This window comes from Bactrocera latifrons, unplaced genomic scaffold (assembly GCF_001853355.1).
Source record: "Bactrocera latifrons isolate USDA-ARS-PBARC rearing strain unplaced genomic scaffold, ASM185335v1 scaffold_35, whole genome shotgun sequence".
Lineage (NCBI taxonomy): Eukaryota > Metazoa > Arthropoda > Insecta > Diptera > Tephritidae > Bactrocera > Bactrocera latifrons.
In genome coordinates, this window is record NW_017536990.1 from 151461 (window position 1) to 171692 (window position 20232).

At 33.9% G+C, this 20232-nt stretch overlaps 1 protein-coding gene across 17 annotated transcripts in view; it reads left to right on the forward strand.

Annotated features, from left to right (window-relative positions):
• Positions 1-20232, forward strand: part of LOC108971628 (RNA binding protein fox-1 homolog 2) — a 97505-nt gene that overhangs the window by 48567 nt on the left and 28706 nt on the right. For 13 of the 17 annotated variants that reach the window (XR_001993558.1, XM_018937828.1, XM_018937831.1 and 10 more), the window contains 7 exons: positions 2465-2845; positions 6640-7434; positions 7582-7635; positions 8739-8831; positions 12434-12488; positions 13507-13548; positions 18242-18262. Coding sequence is in view for 16 of the 17 variants with exons in the window: in XM_018937828.1 (XP_018793373.1) it covers positions 2465-2845; positions 6640-7434; positions 7582-7635; positions 8739-8831; positions 12434-12488; positions 13507-13548; positions 18242-18262 (1441 nt within the window). In the remaining variant the exon portion in view is untranslated. The remainder of the gene's footprint in view (positions 1-2464; positions 2846-6639; positions 7435-7581; positions 7636-8738; positions 8832-12433; positions 12489-13506; positions 13549-18241; positions 18263-20232) is intronic. The other 4 variants (XM_018937829.1, XM_018937832.1, XM_018937817.1 and 1 more) reach the window with 2 other exon arrangements.

Below are 20232 nucleotides of genomic sequence, written 5' to 3' on the forward strand. Positions count from 1 at the left end.
AAGCTGTAACTTGAGTAAAAATTGAGATATCATGATGAAACTTGGTACACGTATTTCTTGGCTTCTTAAGAAGGTTAAGTTCGAAGATGGGCAAAATCGGCACTCCGCCACGCCCACAAAACGGCGAAAACCGAAAATTTATAAAGTGTCATAACTAAGCCATAAATAAAGATGTTAAAGTGAAATTGGGCACAAAGGATCTCATTAAGGAGGTTCATATTTGGACGTAATTTTTTTGGAAAAGTGGGCGTGGCCCCGCCCCCTATTCAGTTTTTTGTACGTTTCCTTCAGGCATTTTCATATACAGTTCAAAAATGGAAGAAATCGGATAATAACCACGCCCACCTCCCATAAAAAGATTATGTTGAAAATCACTAAAAGACCGACTAACAAAAAACGTTAGAAACACTAAATTTTACAGAAGAAATGGAAGAAGGAAGCTGCACCCAGGCTTTTTTTAAAAATTGAAAATTGGCGTGGCGTCGCCCACTTATGGACCAAAAACCATATCTCAGGAACTACTCGACCGATTTCAATGAAATTCGGTATATAATATTTTCTTAACACCCTGATAATATGTACGATATATGGGTGAAATCGGTTCACAACCACGCCTTCTTACAATATAACGCTATTTTGAATTCCATCTGATGCCTTCTCTATATAATATATACATTAGGAACTAATGATGATAGCGGAATAAAACTTTACACAAATACGGTATTTGATGCGAGAGTATAAAATGTTCGGTCACACCCAAACTTATCCCTTCCTTACTTGTTTTAAAACAAAATTTAATGTTGGCTCTTTGATTTCACACCTATAACACTAACATACTGACACTTAAAACGCAATAACTTCACCTCCAATCGATGAAATGTCATGAAATTTTCACCGGACAATCGGTAAAGATAGCAGATTCCAACGCACCAGTCGACATATAGATGGCACCACCAGGCGGGTTAGATTCAAAAATTACTTTGGAACACACCTTGTACTCTTATGACCGGTTTCATAGTCCATACTTAAGTTGTGCCCAAATAAAATCTAAGCGGAGCATTGTTGCAGACTGAGTAATCGTTTGCGTTTCACAGTCAATGCTTAATTTCTTCAAAATTTTATTATGATATATGGCACCATTATGGGCAAAAAATGTTTTACAAATGTCATCCATAAAAGTATGTTTGAAATATTTAAATTATAACGGACAATTCATAAATCGTCGAGGAAAGTTAGATCGAAAATGGATGCAAACAACAGAAGAACCTCGAACTTCACCGCTGGCGGATCGGATAACCTATTGGAACTGGTGGAAATTCGAATCCGATAACTTATAACATAACTTAAGTATGAACTATAAAACACTATTTTCCAGCTTTATCTTAAGCACAACTTAAGTATGGACTGTGAAACCGGGTATTAGAGTCGCCTTAAAACATACAAGCAGAAATTGATATCGGTTTGAAGAAAAACTTTTTGGCAAAATTTATTATTCGAAATAGGTGCTGCCATAGCGACTTTCCTACAGATTACTATTATTTTTGAAATTTTTGTTTTAGACCGAAGATACGGCCGCAATCGTGGACATAAGACAGGACCTTTTCTTTACGTTTCATTCCAACAATTTATATAACTATTATACACCCAATAAATAAACATAAAAAAAATCATTTTGTGTTCGTATTTTATAAAAATTCGGACTGATTAGCTAATTTCAACATTAAAAACAAATATTCGCGAAAATCAATGTCTTTTCGAAGAGTCACACTGCGACAATCCCTTAAAAAGACAAAAACAATAACGTTGAAGTTGAATGAAAAATATTTTACGAAAATGAAAGTGCGGTCAATAGACTCGAAAGGGGAGATCTAATGATTGACATCTTTTTAGTATTCTACATTATTGACTATTATCTACATTATTGACTATTAGTACGTTATCATGGTTCTCCAACCGATAGGGGTAATGACTACTTCTTCCTGCTTGATAAGTTCACGAATTTTTTCCGGTCGTTTGTTCATTCATCTCTCACGCAGTTCGATTTATGCATAGACGATAAGATATTTATTAACCAATTGCAGAACTTCAACAGATATTCGGTGCTGGCGTGCAATCTTAATATCTAAGTTTTCACAATCTTCGCTGTTTGGCATTTCTGCGAGTGTGATTTAGCGTTAAGCAAATGACACGCATGTTATACTCATCATTTTATTAATGATTGTACAATTATTAAATGGGAATTATAAAATAAGAAAAAACAATTTTCTGTATTTATGTATTTAGCTACTTCATAATGAATTATTGGTGTTGGTTTAGCTCGAAGAAATATTAAATTTTGCAAATTAGTTATAATTTTTAATGAGCCTAATCATGCAAACTAAACTGTAGAATAAATCTCAAGAGATTATTAACACTAAATTAATGAATGAAAGTGAATAAACATTCAAACACCATTCTCCCGCAGACAAATCTGCCAACGGTGACATCGCAGTTCAACGGCTGCAATGTTTCCATCACATCACCTGCAACAGTAACGACGACGCCAGAGGTGGTTATGAATTCGCCTTTGTTAAGCGGTATTCCGGCGCAACAGCATGATGGCGGACTTGGGATTGCGCTTAGCAATGGATTGTCGCCCGTCCTAAATGGTTATGAAAAAAATCACCAAGAGATGGAACAGCAGCAATTGAAATTGCTACATCACCGATCTAGTATCCGACATACGCACCAAATGCACCAACAACCACAGTCGCAAACGCAGTCACAACCATCGGCGGCAACGGCGACGCCAACGACAACATTGACGATTACGTCATCACAACCGCCATCGCAAAGTATTGTACTAGTGAGTTTTGTTGTCATATTAGCGAAAATTTGCACAGGGTGATGTGGTCATGTGTTGGCCAAGCGATTGCCACTTGATACGCCATATCTATCACCTTTCACATATCCACTTATTTAATAGTATGCAAATTTTTTTGCATCCTCGCTCGTACTCATGTAAATTATTTGTACTCGTACGTAGTTACTCTACATATATAATGTACACAAATTCCAGTTGAATTGAATTAAATGGAATGGAATGGAATGGAATTCGTGTTGTGTCCGTTTTACTAGCGCCTAAAATACTGCTGCGGTTATATAAATATTTATGCCACTGTAACAACAATTGCATCCTTCTCATACATTTTTCCGTTACTTACTTATATTCATAACTATAATTGTATTATATACATATCCATATATTGCAAAAATTTGTACCCGCATTAAGCATAGCATAGCTTAAGGATGACTGCAATGCAAATTATTTTCAATGCGGAGCGGACTTGAAGTATATTTATTATTAATATTAACATTAGTGTCGCCACAGATAAATGTATAAACATAATTTTCTGTAAAATGAAAAGTTCGTTGCTTTCCATTGTTTTGTCCAATTCATTTGTAGTTTTGATTTTTAATTAATTCCGTGATTTTACGTGTGATGCTTATAAGCTAAGTTTTAGATTGAGAGCTTCTCAATTTTTACAGATGTAACATAGTATATCCCCTCCATGTTTTTTTTTTAGTTTGCATGTAATTTTGAGACATAAAATAATGTAAAAATGATTAAAATATGTACCACATTCATTTTCTTTGAAGGTATCCACTGCCCTTAGGACTTCTATTTGGCAGCTTAAAGCATGCTAATGAAACAACTGCGAACATAATTTCCACATATTCCTTAATTATAATATTTTACTTATTTATGTAAAAAATTTTATATATTTGGCGTTCCATCGAATCGTTAATATTATATACTTAGGCATAAAAACAAATTTACGTCTAAAACAAACGATGCTAATTTGTCATAAGAAACGTGCTCTAGTCGTTCAATAATATTGTCAAACTTCACTCAAAGAGAACAAATTACATCAATATTTTCGGTTAGCTAAATCTATCCTTTTTCAGCCTTTTCTTGAACTATTATATCAATTGATTATATATATCATATGAATATTTACATATGTACGTATTTACATATTAATACAAAAAATTTATAATATAATTTAAATTTCCGAACATAAATAATATTTGAAATCGAGCGCTATTGCATTCATGAAAAGAATTTCTGCGAAGCATGGAACGATCAGGGTCCTCCTCCACCTGGTCTCTCCAACGGAGGGGAGGTCCTCTTCTTTCAGAGCTGGAGTGTTTTCATCCATGCGAACGAAATGACCTAGCCAGCGTAGCCGCAATCTCTTATTTCGAAGTTTTGCCTTTCAAAATTGACGAATTCGACGACTATTTGTTGAGGCAGGAGATGTTTCGTCTTGCCCATTTGCTTCGCTTGCTTATCCAGTCTGGAAACAGCTGAATTAACAGCGCGGATGTTGAGACCAATGATATCAATGCCATCTGCGTACGCCAGTATTATATACTCTCATAAATGATTGTGGCTTCTAGATTAAGCTCTGCAGCTCGAATTATTCTCTCCTATAGAAAATTGAAGCAGTCGCACGATAGGGAGTCGCCTCGTCATAAACCTTGTTTGGTATCGAATGGCTCGGATAGGTCCTTCCCGATTCTGACGGAGCTTTTGGTAGTGATCAAGCTTCGTAATCGACGGTTAGGTGGTGTGGATTGATCCGATTTTCACTGGTCTTTTCCCTGGCCACCGCCGTTTGTTATTCTTCAGACTGGTAATTGCTATTAGAACTTTTTAATGGTCGGCCAATGGAATGTCCGCACCATTGTCTTCGATTAGGGAATCGGGTTCACCATCTCCTGGTGTTATTGTTTTACTTCCATTCTGCAGGCTGGAGAAGTGTTTCCTCCATAATTTAAGTATGCTCTGGGCATCGGTGACTAGATCACCTTTGGGGGTTCTACACAGTATACTCCGGTCCTGAATCCTTCTATTAGCCGCCGAATTTTTTCGAGCATTACCCCTGTCAGCCGACTTGTCAAGTTCTTCGTACTCACGCATTTTGGACTCTCTATTTTTTTATTTGCAAATACATCTCGCTTCCATTTTCAACTATCGATATTTATCGCACTTGTTGTGGCCGATTGTAACGTTTCGAGGTATGCAGTCTTTTGTCTCTCCACTGCGACACCTCATCGTACTAGCTGTTTTTTTTTTTTTGTATTTTCCGAAAACCGAAGGTTTCGTTTACAGCTGTACGTAAGGAGCTTGAAATACCGTCTCACAGTTTCCTTATACCGAGCTGCTGACGAGTGCTTTTAGAGAGCAGGAGTGCAAGTTGAGTAGAAAATCGTTCGGCAATGTTAGGGCTTCGGAGCGTGCGCATGTCTAAAACACTGGATAAATGTCTTCCGTTTATTACAACATGATCGATCTGATTAGTGGCTTTTCGATCCGGAGACAGCCATGTAGCTTGATGAATTATCCTGCGTCAGATAACTTTTTTTCGGGCCACAGTGATCAGCATCAACCCATTTGGTGATGTTTCATCATGGGTGAATTTACCGACCGTTGCGGCAAACTTAAAATCGCTAAGCATGATTTTCACATTGTGGCTGGGGTAACTTTCGTAGGTGCGCTCGTATAAAACACCTTCGGTCACATCGTACCTCTCTTCCATCGAGGTGTGGGCGCAAATCAGCAATATATTAAAAAACATCGTCTCAATCTTTGTCGCGTCCATCCCCCTTCTTGGATGACAGTGATGTCAGCCTTTACTTCACCTTCCCAATTGAAGGACCGGAAATTCTAGGTGCATGCCCTTAAATCATAATCCGTAAAGTGTTTGCCACGGTCGTCATCAAAAGGTGGGGTCTTTTATCCTAGGCTGTTATTTCCTTTTCATTAGGGTTGTTTTTTACGTGGCGGGTTCAAACCCAGCGTATAACCGTGGGGTGCTATGGTTCGCCTTCACACTTTAGCTCGAATTCAAACGGATGTTCTTTGGCTACCCAGAGTTTACTTGGTCTAAGACCGGAAGTCGTGAGTGGTGATTTATGAGTCGTGAGGTAATTTGACAGCTGAAAAAATCTTGTCAGCGCGCAGAATAAACTTGATATAATTTTTTAAGGGCTTAGTGCAAAAAGTGATGTAAACAAACCTATGTGTATGAGTTCGCATCTCTCTTTAACACATGGGCATTCGGAGTTGATTGCCTATATATGCCTATGCATGCCTTCTTCTGAGTTATTGCTGACCATAAATCTATTAAAGCTGAAATTGTGCGTAATAACTGAAAAGCTATTATAGCTGCAAATTGTCGGATTTTCTGATTCCTCATAATGATTCATAAATAGACTTCAGCTTTCAAACTACAACATTTCTGGGCGTTCATATTGTTTATAAATAATTTGTAAATGTAATTTAAACTTCTATAAAATACCGGTGTTTACAGTTAATTTTTAACCGAGAACCTTCAAAAAGCAAGTATTTTTCTTAATTACCTTAATTTCAAGAATTTATGTCAAATCTTATAGAAGATAATATCACTAATAGTTCTCATCAAGTTTAGCGTTTGTTTTATAAAGATGCATGCAAGTTGAAACGAAAACATATTTTATACTTCAATAAAATAAAATAATTCCACTTTTCCGCCRACATAACAGATGTTAAATTTCAAAAGGTGCACAATTATTAATAATATGTATCTTTTTCTCATATTTCCTTCCCTTCAGTCTTCAGTATTGATCYAAAATGATTCTGAGCTGAATGTTACTCAGCAACAAATGCAACAACAATGCAATGCAAATAGCTCCAGTGGAGGGTCCGGTGGAAGTAGCACCATTACGTCGATTTCCAACAATTCAGGAACAGTTGGATCTACAGTTACCGCCACGACTAGCAACGGTACAGATAGTTGCATGAGTAATCAGAACCAGCCTGTCAACGGAAACAATGTAGCCAGTGGAGGAGTCTCGTCAGGGGACATAGCCGCTACCGCGAATGGCGCCTCCACATCCTCACCCACAAACACACCTGGAAACTCAGATGATTTGCTAGGAAGCACCCACCAACAACAGCTTATTACTGGAATGGGAGGCAGTCCAGTCGCTGTCGGCACTGCGGCAACCTCTACCACCTCTACATCAGTAGCTTCCGGAGCACTAGTCTCAACAAGCACTACTGCCAATGTCGCCAACACTGGTTTGTTACCTACTATTATGTCCACCCCACAAATGGTTCCCGGCTCAGTTGAGTCTGGCTCGGTAGTGTCGCCATTGGTAAGCGGAGCCAGCACTTCTCAGGTCATCGCCTGCCTCAACGCGGCTGGTGTTGGCACAAGTGGTGGAATAATGACCTCTGCCGTATCATCGAGTCCAGTTGCCACTAGTCTCACTTCGGCCCTAGTTCCATTAAATCAACAGCAGCAGCAACAAACTATTATTGATTCCAAAAATCAACCGAAACGTTTACACGTTTCGAATATTCCATTTCGATTCCGTGATCCGGACCTACGCGCTATGTTTGGGGTGAGTTAACTATCATATTTTATTCAAACCGCTATATACTTTATGCATACCCCACTTACTTATATTTATTTTATATACTACTTCATTATCTCCATAATTGGTCATTACGGAATTCAATCACAAATTAATCACCTGTAATCAAAGCAGCAATTTGGAACTATATTGGATGTGGAAATAATTTTCAATGAACGAGGCAGTAAGGTGAGGAAATTTTTACGATTATCTTATAAATTGGGTGTCATATATACACTGATGGTATTACCATTACATATTATATTATATTATATTATTGACCTTCTTCTTCCTCCCAATCCTATCCGCAATAAAAGATTTAAAATTATTAATCAATATGACCACATTCTCTGCAGAGATAAAATTTGAGGGCCGCCTTTATTACAATATTCCAATCTACCATTTATATCTCTATGTATCGATTTCAAATTCATTTTTATGTTCAAATAAAAAAAAAAATAAATAAAAATAAAACTAACGTATCATAAAAAAAGGATATCATTTTAAATAAACCATATTTGAAAATTTTGCTCTTAATGATTTGTAACAGGAATAAACGTATTTAATAAAACTATTTTGTTCATTGAAAACTTTTAATTTTAACGCATTTTGCCACTTGAATTGTCAATACTTCAAATCTTTCTACATATACTATATATAATTAATTAGCTAGATATGTTTCTATTTCCCTTTTTCATACCCTGAGTAACAACGAACATTTGTACGAAAATTTTAAACAAGAAAATAAATCTTACCAGAACTTTTCGCTTCCGAATCAGTTACAACGCAATTTCGTAGATATCGTCTTATGACTATTAATACATGAACAATAGAATATAGGCAAAGTATTATTTTCACATTTTTTTAATCGATTGAATTCTGCTTTAACTTGGAAAGATCAGGAAATGCAGGAAAAAAAGGAAAGTTTGAAGGTGGTAACCGAAGGAAAATGAATGAACACTTTTGCATGAGACACCCAATCCCCAATAAATTAGAAGTGAATTAGCTTAGAAATACTATAATATGTATGTATACGGTTTTATTGGAATCTGATTTTATTTCCCTTAATTGTTTTGAATGACTGTAATTTAAAATATATATATTTCTTTTTTTTTTACAATATATACTATAATTCTTGTCCGATTGCATGTGGTTGCGATTACAATTTGCTGGTGATGTGTTGATAATACGATGCTGCAATATACTGAATGCACAATGTTGCCTTTCTACTATTATGTGGCATGTGGCACACTATGATGTGTATTTATGGTGCTTCATGTGTCATATAATAGGGCTTTGGCTTTGTAACGTTCGCAAATAGCAACGACGCTGAACGAGCTCGCGAACGTCTTCACGGCACTGTGGTTGAGGGACGTAAAATCGAGGTGGGTGCATGCTGTATGATTATTTTAACCATACATTAACAGTCGATTGAATTTTAATTTTATTTATAATATACCTTTATAAGTCATATATGTGTATATATACGAAGATTGCTATTTATATTTCTTGGCCAACAATAGAAAATTGATCCTGTATGGTTGAAATCAGTTTTTAAATGAAATCGAAGACGATACAGGGGAGCGAATAATGAAAAGGCATCAAATATTTAAGTTGTTAGCTGATACATTGTGATTCTGTTATTCCGCATCAAAAGGAAAGTGGATACTGTTTATCTCACTTTTTACAGAGTTTAGCTTTAATTACTGCAGACAATACGAACACAACGCACACGTTAGAATATTTTGAAACTGATTATTCTATTAAAATTATGCCAAATTTTTCTAGATCCCACGAAAAGTGCTCAAAATCAAAAATATAAATAATAAGCTACTTATATATACATATCTATGAATGTATGTACCAGATACTATTAGTATTGCATTTAATTTTTTTTTTGCATTTTTGTACGTATTCACTATGTATAACTATTTTATCAGTATGCGGATATTATTGATCACATTCTTTTGTAACAATTCATATGAAAATAACAATTAATTTAGTATTTAATTAATTACAAATTTGCTTACTTTGAGGTACTTACTGCAAAACGGTCCTTTTTGTAATGCGTAATCTAAATTATCGTTGTTATGTAAAAAATTATGTAGAATTAACTAGATGCCAAGATTTTTATATCAGGTAAAACTGTCAAATATTCGGAATAGACCATATCTATAATATTCATATAGAGGAAATCATTTCAGTTAGAAATCCCCATTCCACAGTTATTAAGTAAATAAGTTAATCTTAATATTAAAATCGATATTTGAGTATGATTTTTTAAGATTTGCTTCTTGTCGTACCGTTTGCAGCCAATGTACCAAAAGAAAATTAGTAATAAAAGAAGTTATGTATTCTGGGAAAGAAGCTGAGAGGCCTTTGAATCTTCAAATACCCACACGTTCTTCATTCCATTGCATCTACAAACTAATACTTCAACCGTTTAATATACTTAAAACTCCTTATGTAAGAAACATGTAACTGTGTTCCATGTCCATTGAATAGGCGGGGTTGCATTAGGTTTGAACAATTCTTTAGTCAAGTATTTGTCTAAATATTGGTTTTCTTAATTTAAATTAGTGTATCATTTAGTAATTTAGAAGAGACAAAAGGAAGAAAAGTTTTAATTTACGAACTTCGGAAAACGGATAATTTGGGCGTAATTCACAAGAAGATCAGAGTAGGTATAATATAATGGTTAGCAACCACTCCTAATTAGTTATTGTAATTATGCAGTATACTTTCTATAATTATATTCTTAAGGAATCAGTTTGAGTTTTCAAATTAGTTACGTATTTTGAATAAGAGAACTGACTGGCTTTGTAATGATTTCCTGCAATTTTCGATATAATGTAGTATACAAAAGTTATATCCGATTTACGTTTTTTACATCTAGCACTGGATCTCTGTAATTTATTGCATTTACCGATATTTTTGCTACCAAATTAATTTTTTAACAATTGGATTAATTTATCTAATAATCGCTCTAATTAAAACTATGAGTAATAAACCATTAAACTAAAACTGTAAATATTTTAGATTTAATTTTATATGCGAATTTTATGCTATTAGCCGAATAATAACCTTCACTTTCCGGAATGCCTTTGTTGTTCGTGATGTTACTAAGCCGATTCACGCCCAGAGTTATCTGATACTTATCGTCTATTAATGCAGATGTATTTGCATATGTTTGTGTGTAAGTAATAAATAATGCTCTTACATGCATTATAATATATACTGCGAAATTAATATTGTGCTTTTCGGAATTATATTTTCTTTATATTCGTGATGTCAAAATCGTAATGAAAGAATGTTTGTAATTTCGCCCCATAAACATAAACAATCGCTTAAGTAGTTTAACACATAGTGAACTAGAACTACTGTTGATGTTAATTGAAAATGCTCTGTTCCACGCCATGTGGTCTCTGTCAGACTTACGGGACGCAACACAATACAATTCATTGGCCTCGCAACTTACAACAACGGCATAACCTACTTTGGTGTGAAGCGTACTTATGGAAGACAAGTGCACTTTTAGGCGTACAAAATCCTTTGTACAAACTAGAAAATGCCAGTGAGAGCAAGTATTCTTATTAAGGCAAAATATGTAAATATGATAATAGCAACAACAACGGATGCAATAATAAAATAGCGAATTTTGCTAACAGCAAAAACTGAATACATATATCAACTGTTTTGAATTTTATAAAGTAGAGAAAACCGAGGCTGTTGAAAATTTACAGCGGCTACGTTGGCTAGGTCATGTTGTCCGAATGGACGAAAACACTCCAGCTCTGAAGGTATTCGACGCCGGGGGAAGCAGAGGAAGACCTCCACCCCGATGGAAGGACCAGGTGGAGAAGGATCTGGCTACGCTTGGAATATCCAATTTTCGCCACCTAGCGAAAAGAAGAAACGACTGGCGCGCTGTTGTTAACTCGGCTATAATCGCGTAAGCGGTGTCTACGCCAATTAAGAAGAAGAAGAGAAAACCATTGCTGAATTTTTAATAATCCATTGGCTCCCATTAGTTGGAGTAGATTTTAGCAGACAACATTATTTGAATTAAACTATTCAGACTCGATTTCTAGGTTAAGTACTTTAATGATTTCGAAGTACAAGCCTTTGATTTATGGGCTAAGGTTGTGAACGTAGTAAGTAATTTTGTCAAAAAATATCAAAGTTATCTAATTAAACATAATTAAAAAGATTATGTAAATGAATAATTGAATTTGATTATACAAATTGGATTTTTACCTCTTTAAAATTTGGAGAAACGAAGAAAGCTATCAATTAATTGTCCATGTCCTTAAGCTAATGAAGAGGCAGGTCAAAGTTGTTATTCTCGAGTACACATACTAGTCCATAGATAAATAAGAGTGTGCATATGTATGCCATGTACGTGTTTATATACATATATGAAAGAGATTTAAATGTATTTGGGAGCATGCATAGATAATTTTGTTTGCGAAAATAATATACCTACATAGTGCATATAATATTTGAACCTTAATCAATTTACTTTTTTAAATTTATGTATGTATATATGTAAGTGCACTGTGAAAACGTATTGTTGATTGCGTGTGTGATCCTGCTAATGTTTTTCATTGATTGAATATTTGCCTGCGGATGTCCCACATATCCGCCATACAGCTATCGTATAAATGTAAACATTTGAAAAAAGAAATAATACAAAATTTCAGCTATGGCCAGGAATATTACTATTGAGTGCAAACATCATTGAAAATTGGACGCCACCAACTGGGCGATGTATACTTTGTTGAATATTGAAGCGTTCCTCAAAGTAAGCAAATGTATATTTAAGGTAGCCTTACTCAAAAATAATAATAACACTAGATGGATAAGATATATTTTTACTCTTTAAAATTGCATATGTCTAAATCTAATATATCGCCTAAAACTCTTTAAAAATTTAATTTCAATTTTTGGAAAACGTCTGCTTATACATCCAACTTCAACTAATAAGGTGAATAACGCTACAGCTCGAGTACAAACCAAAAAAATAACTGCTGTTCCAAATGGTAAGTTTTTTTGAAGAAAACAAAATCTTATTTTTAAATTATCCATCCGTTATGCTCTAAAGCTTTTAAGTAAGAACGTTAAGCTGCGGAACTCTTGAATAATAACGTAAAGCTTTGCAGTTTCTTAATATTTTGGTATACGGAATTTTGACATGTATACGGTTAATTGCCTAACCTAGAATAAGGCATATAGGTTTTTCGATACTATGTATTTCCAAAGTTAATTTATCAAATTATAATGATAGCTGTACTATAAAAAAATAAACAAGGGCATGAACATGAGCTAATGAGGATCCCGTTATCGAAGCTCTTATAAAATGAGTTAAACACAAAATTTGATTACAGCGACCTTAGATGGGCCCATACTATAAAAAATATTTGAAAACTCAGTATTTCTTTAGGACCTCATACTATCTTACATAAGAAATGACTTGGAAGTTAAAAGGGAAGAATACCGATTATGGTTAGACTGAAAGTATATGTCTTGTGCCAAATAGATATTCAACTAGACTGTCATTTCTCATATATAGGTTATTCCTAGTAATAGCATCCTACCTGCGCATAATGTCTTACACCATTTTACTAAATTATTTATTTACTAAATCCATGATCGTAAAGTTATTAGCTTAGATTTTTACTTTAAAACCAAAGAAAATAATAAAAATAATTTATTCGAGTCTTTAGTGTATTCCAGATTATAATAAAATCATGCTCTCTCTCGCATTTGCTTATTATTTCAAGTGTTATATATATATAATAAAGTCACATTATAWGAATGTTTCATTCATCATTGGCTCGTAAAGTTCGATAGTAAATTAAAGTACGTTAATTTATTTATATTGTTCTTTACAACTTCGGCGTATTTCAACGGATGAAGTGTTAAATGTATAAGTATATCGTTTAGAAAGGGGTTTTAAATAAGTTCGTTTATGTTTTAGCTTGTTTCCTAACTTACAACATATATTTTTAAGCTGAAATGAATTTATATTAAATATTCTTGTTTTTGAATCATACACAGTTGTACTGACAAAAGACGGTGCCGTACCGGCCCCAGCTCTAGGTGAGCAGAATTTTTATGAGTTAACTTGAATAACCTAATATTTTGTCTTTTAGTTCTAAAACTTGTAAATAACACTATAAATGGAAAAAGATGTAAAGAAAAAATATTCAAAACAAATATATTATTTTCTAAAACAATCATATGTATGTTTGGTATCTGTATATGTATGCATTTCTAACAAAGTTGCTTAGATGTTTTCAATTTTGATAAGATATATCGATAGTAAAGCAGAAAAAAACGAAAAACAGAGCATGTTTGAATATATTTATGTATGTATATTTTTTTATTTCCTAGTGATTTATTTTGCTTTTGGGGAAATTAAAAGTTATGTATTAAGTTACAGAAAAAGTTACATACCCAATTCATTACGGAATGCTTATGACATAAACTACAATTTTGCATGGAACCTGAATATGTATACTTTTGCAATATGTTGCTACAGAGTGTTATAATTGTGTTCACCTATATATAGAAATGATAGGGATGATGAGATGAGTTGAATTCCCAGTTACCGTCCGTCCTTCCCTGCAAGCCAGGCGCTCTAATAGGTTTAATATGAATATCTCAGAAACCACTATAGCTAGAAAGGAAGCCATTCGGATATTATGGTTAGTCAGAAAAAATTTTAAAACATGACAACCACGCCCACTCCCCGTAAACCATTATGTTGAAAACTACTTAATACACCATAAATCAGTAAGCAAATACATCATAAGCATTAAATTTATCATCTTGTATGTTACGGAGGAGCCTCATAAGAGCCCGTGACAAAATTGGACGATGAGCTTGTCGCAGTCCACCCATTTCAACTAGATTCGGTAAATAACATTATATTGACATTTTTATCTCCTCGTATGAAAATGGACGAAATCGAAATAAAACTTTCCATGTAAGAAAATTTTAAATTCCATCTATTTCATTCATTTTATATTGATACTTGTATACAGTGAAATTCCTCATAACCGGACACCGGTCGCAGTGTGAGCTTTAAATGTATTTCTACTAAATAAATATATGTGAGCCATCACACATCAGACGGCGCCAGTGCTATTATCATTTTACTTATTGCCTTTAGAAACAACCGTCACAGAAGACCAAAAATAAATATGAATTGAAAAATTGGGAAACTATAAATTGTACACAATTTATTCACACACTTTATGAAATATTGTCCGTTTATCTGGGGTTATTTGAACGAAATATTATCAAAATAGTGTCCGTTTCCGGTCATTGGAACGTTTTCGAGTTATTGATCAGGATGACTAAAAAACTACTTAAAGCACAATAAATCAATAACTAAATACTCTAGATACATAAAATTTTATCTACAAAATGGTGTAAGAGGGCTTTATGGGAACGGGTGGAAAATTGGACGATGAGTGTGGCACTGTCCATTTTTTGCTGAAATCTCATATCTCGGGATCCGCCCGACCGATTTTGACAAACTTTAGTTCGTTGCATTCTTCTCACACAGTGTGAAAATCGAAATCGGACTACAATCACGCCCATATAGCATATTTTTAAATTCGATTAAATTCCTGCACTTTCTTCACAAATAAAGAAGCAATTAATATAACAGAATAAAACTTAGCACGAATAATGCTTTTAGGGCGTGCCACCAAAAATTGTCCAAATCCAACCAAAACTGTTAAAGCCCCTAGCTACCGTATATATGGATCCCAGTATCTCTGGATGACTTTTGACTGAAAATATGTCAATGTATACAATTGAAATTCAGAGAGAGTCTTTCGCTGATAATAGTATCTCGGAGTATCAAAAATGGATGAAGTGGAAATCGAAATTTCGAAATTTCCAGACATACAGCATCGCCTAATAAACTTCACAAATTCCATTGGTTTCTTGCGCGGCATTCTTCCCTTTTTATACTCTTGAAACCAGTTTCTACAGGGGATAATAGTTCTGTTCACGGTTGCATGGATCACTTCAAACTAATCGAGATAGATGTAGGGTTATATAAATGATCAGGGTGACGAGAATAGTTGAAATCCGGTTGACTGTCTGTCCGTCCGTGCAAAATTTGTTGAAATCCAAATCCAATAAAAACTGTTCAAGACCCTAGGTACCAGAGAACTGCAACGAGTAATAAATTTTTGTTTATACTTAAGTACTTATCCGTTACTCTGTCCGATTCTGTCAGCTCGGCTCATACACGAAGTGCACCGTTTGTCTTCAAATCAGCGATAAAGAACAACTTTGAATCACTAGCGATCAGCTTATACCTGATTTGTTTATGAAAGTGCGCATCAGCAGAAAATACCCGAAGTGATGCAAACTCATGCTTCAATGATTGAAATGATCGACAGAGTTCGGTTTGTATATCATCCCCTAAACACTGATTAACTAGTGTACTTCTGTTCTATTTCAAATACATACGTTTGTATATACATATATGTATGAATTTACATACGTTATATCTATAATGGAAATTCCATCAATTACATACATAGAACATATATATGTATGGAATTTCCATTGTTTACACGTCTAAAAATTTGTAACATGCGCACATTTTCAGAGCTGATACATGTTTTGCCACTCATGATTCAGATCACTCCAGCAGAAAATTGTTGTTGTTTGCTGAACTCATAGATTTACCCATAGATTTACCCAAAGTTTCACTTCAATTCAAACAATCGTCGCAACGCTATGACCGCACATAATACAATTGCAACTGAAGCCAGCCATACCGTTTACACGATCGTGATTGCCGAAGAACAGATTGTTCCTGTTGCATCAGATCAGTTGACGCTGGCGGCTATTAGAACAATGCTACTTAACAATGTTGTATATGCTGAACTGAATTGATTGTGTTTTGGCACGACTGTTTGTTCTGATTTTATGATACTCGCTGCAGTTCTCTGCTAGGTACCGAATATTTAGACCCCGGTACCTATAGTTGGCTTTCGATGAAAAATGTCGGGTCAATGTTTGATACATATGTATATATAACTGAAATTTAAGGATAATCCTTCTCTTATAATCGCAAGTCTGTATGTCAAAAACGGGTTGAATGGGATCCATACTTCTCTTAGCCCCCATATACTTAAAATAAAGATTTTCGAACTTCCGGGCTACTTTGTACCGCATTGCTTTCACCCATTTTCGAACAGCTGTTACTTTTTTTTTCAACTTCACCGAATTTAATTTTTTGGTTAAATGAAACTTAAAATCTCACCTTTCAATCTGACATAATGTGATTGGTAGCACGGGAGATGTACGACTGCACCGACATCTATTGACAAAATACGAAAATAATTTTTCGACTACCCAATATATAGTATACATATATATATGTATATACAATCGCTTGGATTCTGATACTCTGGTTGACGTTTTACACCTGTTATTTCCTTGGTTTTGATTCCTGCTAGTTGCAAGGGTATAAGATGTTGGGCTGAATATATATTTTTGATACACCTGAAAGTATTTTTACGCCTCTGACTTTTGCAAATTGCGAGAGTATAAAATTTTCATTGAACTTGAACCCTCTCTTACTTGCTTTCCGTTACACTGCTTCAATTTCAATAGTTTAGGAGAAAATGAAAATGCCAAAATAATGTATATATGTAAATCATTAGTATTTATGTATATTGAGTTGACGAATGTACATATATTTCTATTATTACATTAAAATCGAGTTATTCTCCTTTATTAATATTGATTTACATAATTTAACAATTATTGTGAAACTTAATTCTGAACATTTTTAAAATTAATAGCTGCTTACAAAATGACGATATTAAGACATTTGTCATGTGGCATGATCCAATCAATATGCATTCGTTACATACATACATATGTGTATATGTACAAGTAGGAGTGTGGCGATGTGATACTAATCACAAAAATGGTTTTTATTCTATCCACAAATTATTATATAAAAGTGTAAATCTAATAATACATGCATATATTACACTAAGATATCTAATAAAAAATGCATTCAATTGGATTAAAAACGTACACATGCCATACTGTTATTACATACCTTGCTATATTCGGCAACTTTAAGTTCTATTAACATCATAAATTATATAAAATCAATTTTGAATGGCACATATTAATATAACTTTATTGTGAGCATATCAGTTATAGCTCGGTATTGCATTAAGCTTTTTGATTTTTAGATATGTGATTAATTGGACAATTTGTTTTCGAGAAAAAGTCTATACAAAAAAAAAAAAAATATTAATTTTTGAATTGAAAAAATAATATATATACATACATACATATATCAATTTTGAATTGCACATATTATTATAACCTTATTGTGAATGCATCTTCATAATGGCATGTTACGGCGTACAAATTGCTTTCATGTAAAACTTAATTAATTTTTAAATTGGTAACAGAGAAGGTATATGTATATCGGTAGTTCGGGGTATGCTCATATGCTCTTTTATGAAAATATAATCGCATTTACATATGTAGGTATCTTAGCATATACATACATATATGTACATAATACCCGTTTGCTCTATATTATAAAAAAAAAAGTGATTTTAACCATTCTCGTATTAACTAAACTTCTATTCTGGTTGTTATTCTTCCAACTAAATATTGTAATTTTTCTTTCATTTTATATGGTTCCATACTTGCTGTAACCAACAACTTGTACCATGCAACCGATCAACAACGACAATTATGAATCCTAAACAAAATTTTGTTTCAATAGTGTGTGTTCAATGGCCAGAAGGTAAGCAAATCTGAAACCTTATATTTTGTGTAACAATATTTAATGAGATTTTTTCATATATTGGTATAAATCAATTGCAACAGTTGTGAATTAAAAATATCCATATCACATTCGATTTTCGGCGCTGAGAATATTCAAATGATGTATGATCTCTTTTATTTACATATAAACAGTACAGTACAGTAACACTCAACATTTTTTTTCGTGATGTTAATTATAAAATAGAATTATTTAGAAAAATAACTCCCAATTTAGCCGTGCCTGGCACTGAACATGTTTCAACAAATTAGAGCACATAGAAATTGTCGGTATTTCCAACAAAAAAAATTAATATTTCTTATGAATATATAACAATTGGATGAATTATGTTAAATGAGATACAATTGTTGTGTTGTATGTATGACATGATAGAATGAGTATAATATATTTGTATATTTGAGAACCAATTTCTCTTGCAATGGGACAATGAACCGATAGAATTAGGCTAATAAGCATTCACATTAATATCCCTACAATATTCACGTGGATAAGGAAGACGAGTGTGTGATAGATGTCCAAAAATAGGGTATTCTAATAATATTTCAATAAGTTTTCGATATCTATAAAACAAATGCTCTGCAAAATTTTAGTTATTTCATTAATTTATTTCTGCTGTTTTTAGTATATAAGCAAATATATACATCCTATCGTGGTCTTATGATTATAAATTGTAGGCTTATGGTATATCAAAATTTAATAGTACATACACATAAAGAAATTATCTGACCGTTTTGTAATTTATTGTTCATTTAATGTTTCTAAGTACATTTAATTTTTGACATTTACTCATTTTTATATTATTTATTCATTACTACATGTACCACGTACATATGTATGTACAAATGTATATGTTAACTACAGTACCCCGCCAACCCATTAGAAACATAATATATAAATTATAAAAATAAGAAAAAACGTTAACTTCGGTTGCACCGAAGCTAAATACCCTTCACAGGTGTATTTCTGTTAGTAACTTTTTGTTCAGTTTGTATGGAAGCTATATGCTATATTAATCCGATCTGAACAATTTTTTTGGAGATTATATGGTTGCCTTAAGCAGTAATTCATGCCAGAATTTCGTGAAGATACCACGTCAAATGTCAAAGTTTTCCATACAAGAACTTGATTCCGATCATTCAATTTGTATGGCAGCTATATGTTATAGTGATCCGATATCGGCAGTTCCGACAAATGAGCAGCTTCTTGTAGAGAAAATGACGTTTGCAAAATTTCAAAACAATATATTAAAAACTGAGGGACTAGTTCGTATATACGAGCTGTGTTCAAAAAGTATCGCGAATTTTGTGTTTTTTCAAAAATTATTTATTTATTCATGAATATCTATTTTGTCCCCTTCAAAGTAATCCCCATGAGATATTATACACCTGTACCATCGGTTTTTCCAATCTTCGAAGCACTTCAAAAAATCATTTTTTTTTATCTTCTTCAGCTCCTCCTTCGATGCCGTCTTTATCTCGTCAAAAGAAGTGTAACGTCGTCCTTTCATGGGCCTCTTCAGTTTAGGGAACAAGAAAAGGTCACAGGGGGCCAGATCTGGGGAATACGGTGGCTGCGGCATCATTGGTGTGTTGTTTTTGGCCAAAAAGTCGCGCGCAAGCAACGATGTGTGGCAGGGGCGTTATCGTGGTGCAAAAGCCAATTTTTGTCACATCTTCTCGGCTTTCTGAGAACATTTTGTACCAACGATAAAGGTTGCTTCGGTCCAAGGTAGCTTGTCCGTATGCCACAGTCAACATTCGGAATGCATCCGCGCACTTAATTTCGTTTTTCACACAAAATTTGATACAGGTCCTTTGATCCATTTTTTTGAACAGGTAAAAATCGAAGACGAATAATTGAAATTTTTCTACTGCCTAAGTATTAAATAGGCTGTGTGCTAAATATTACTCGGTGTCAAATATGAAATAAAT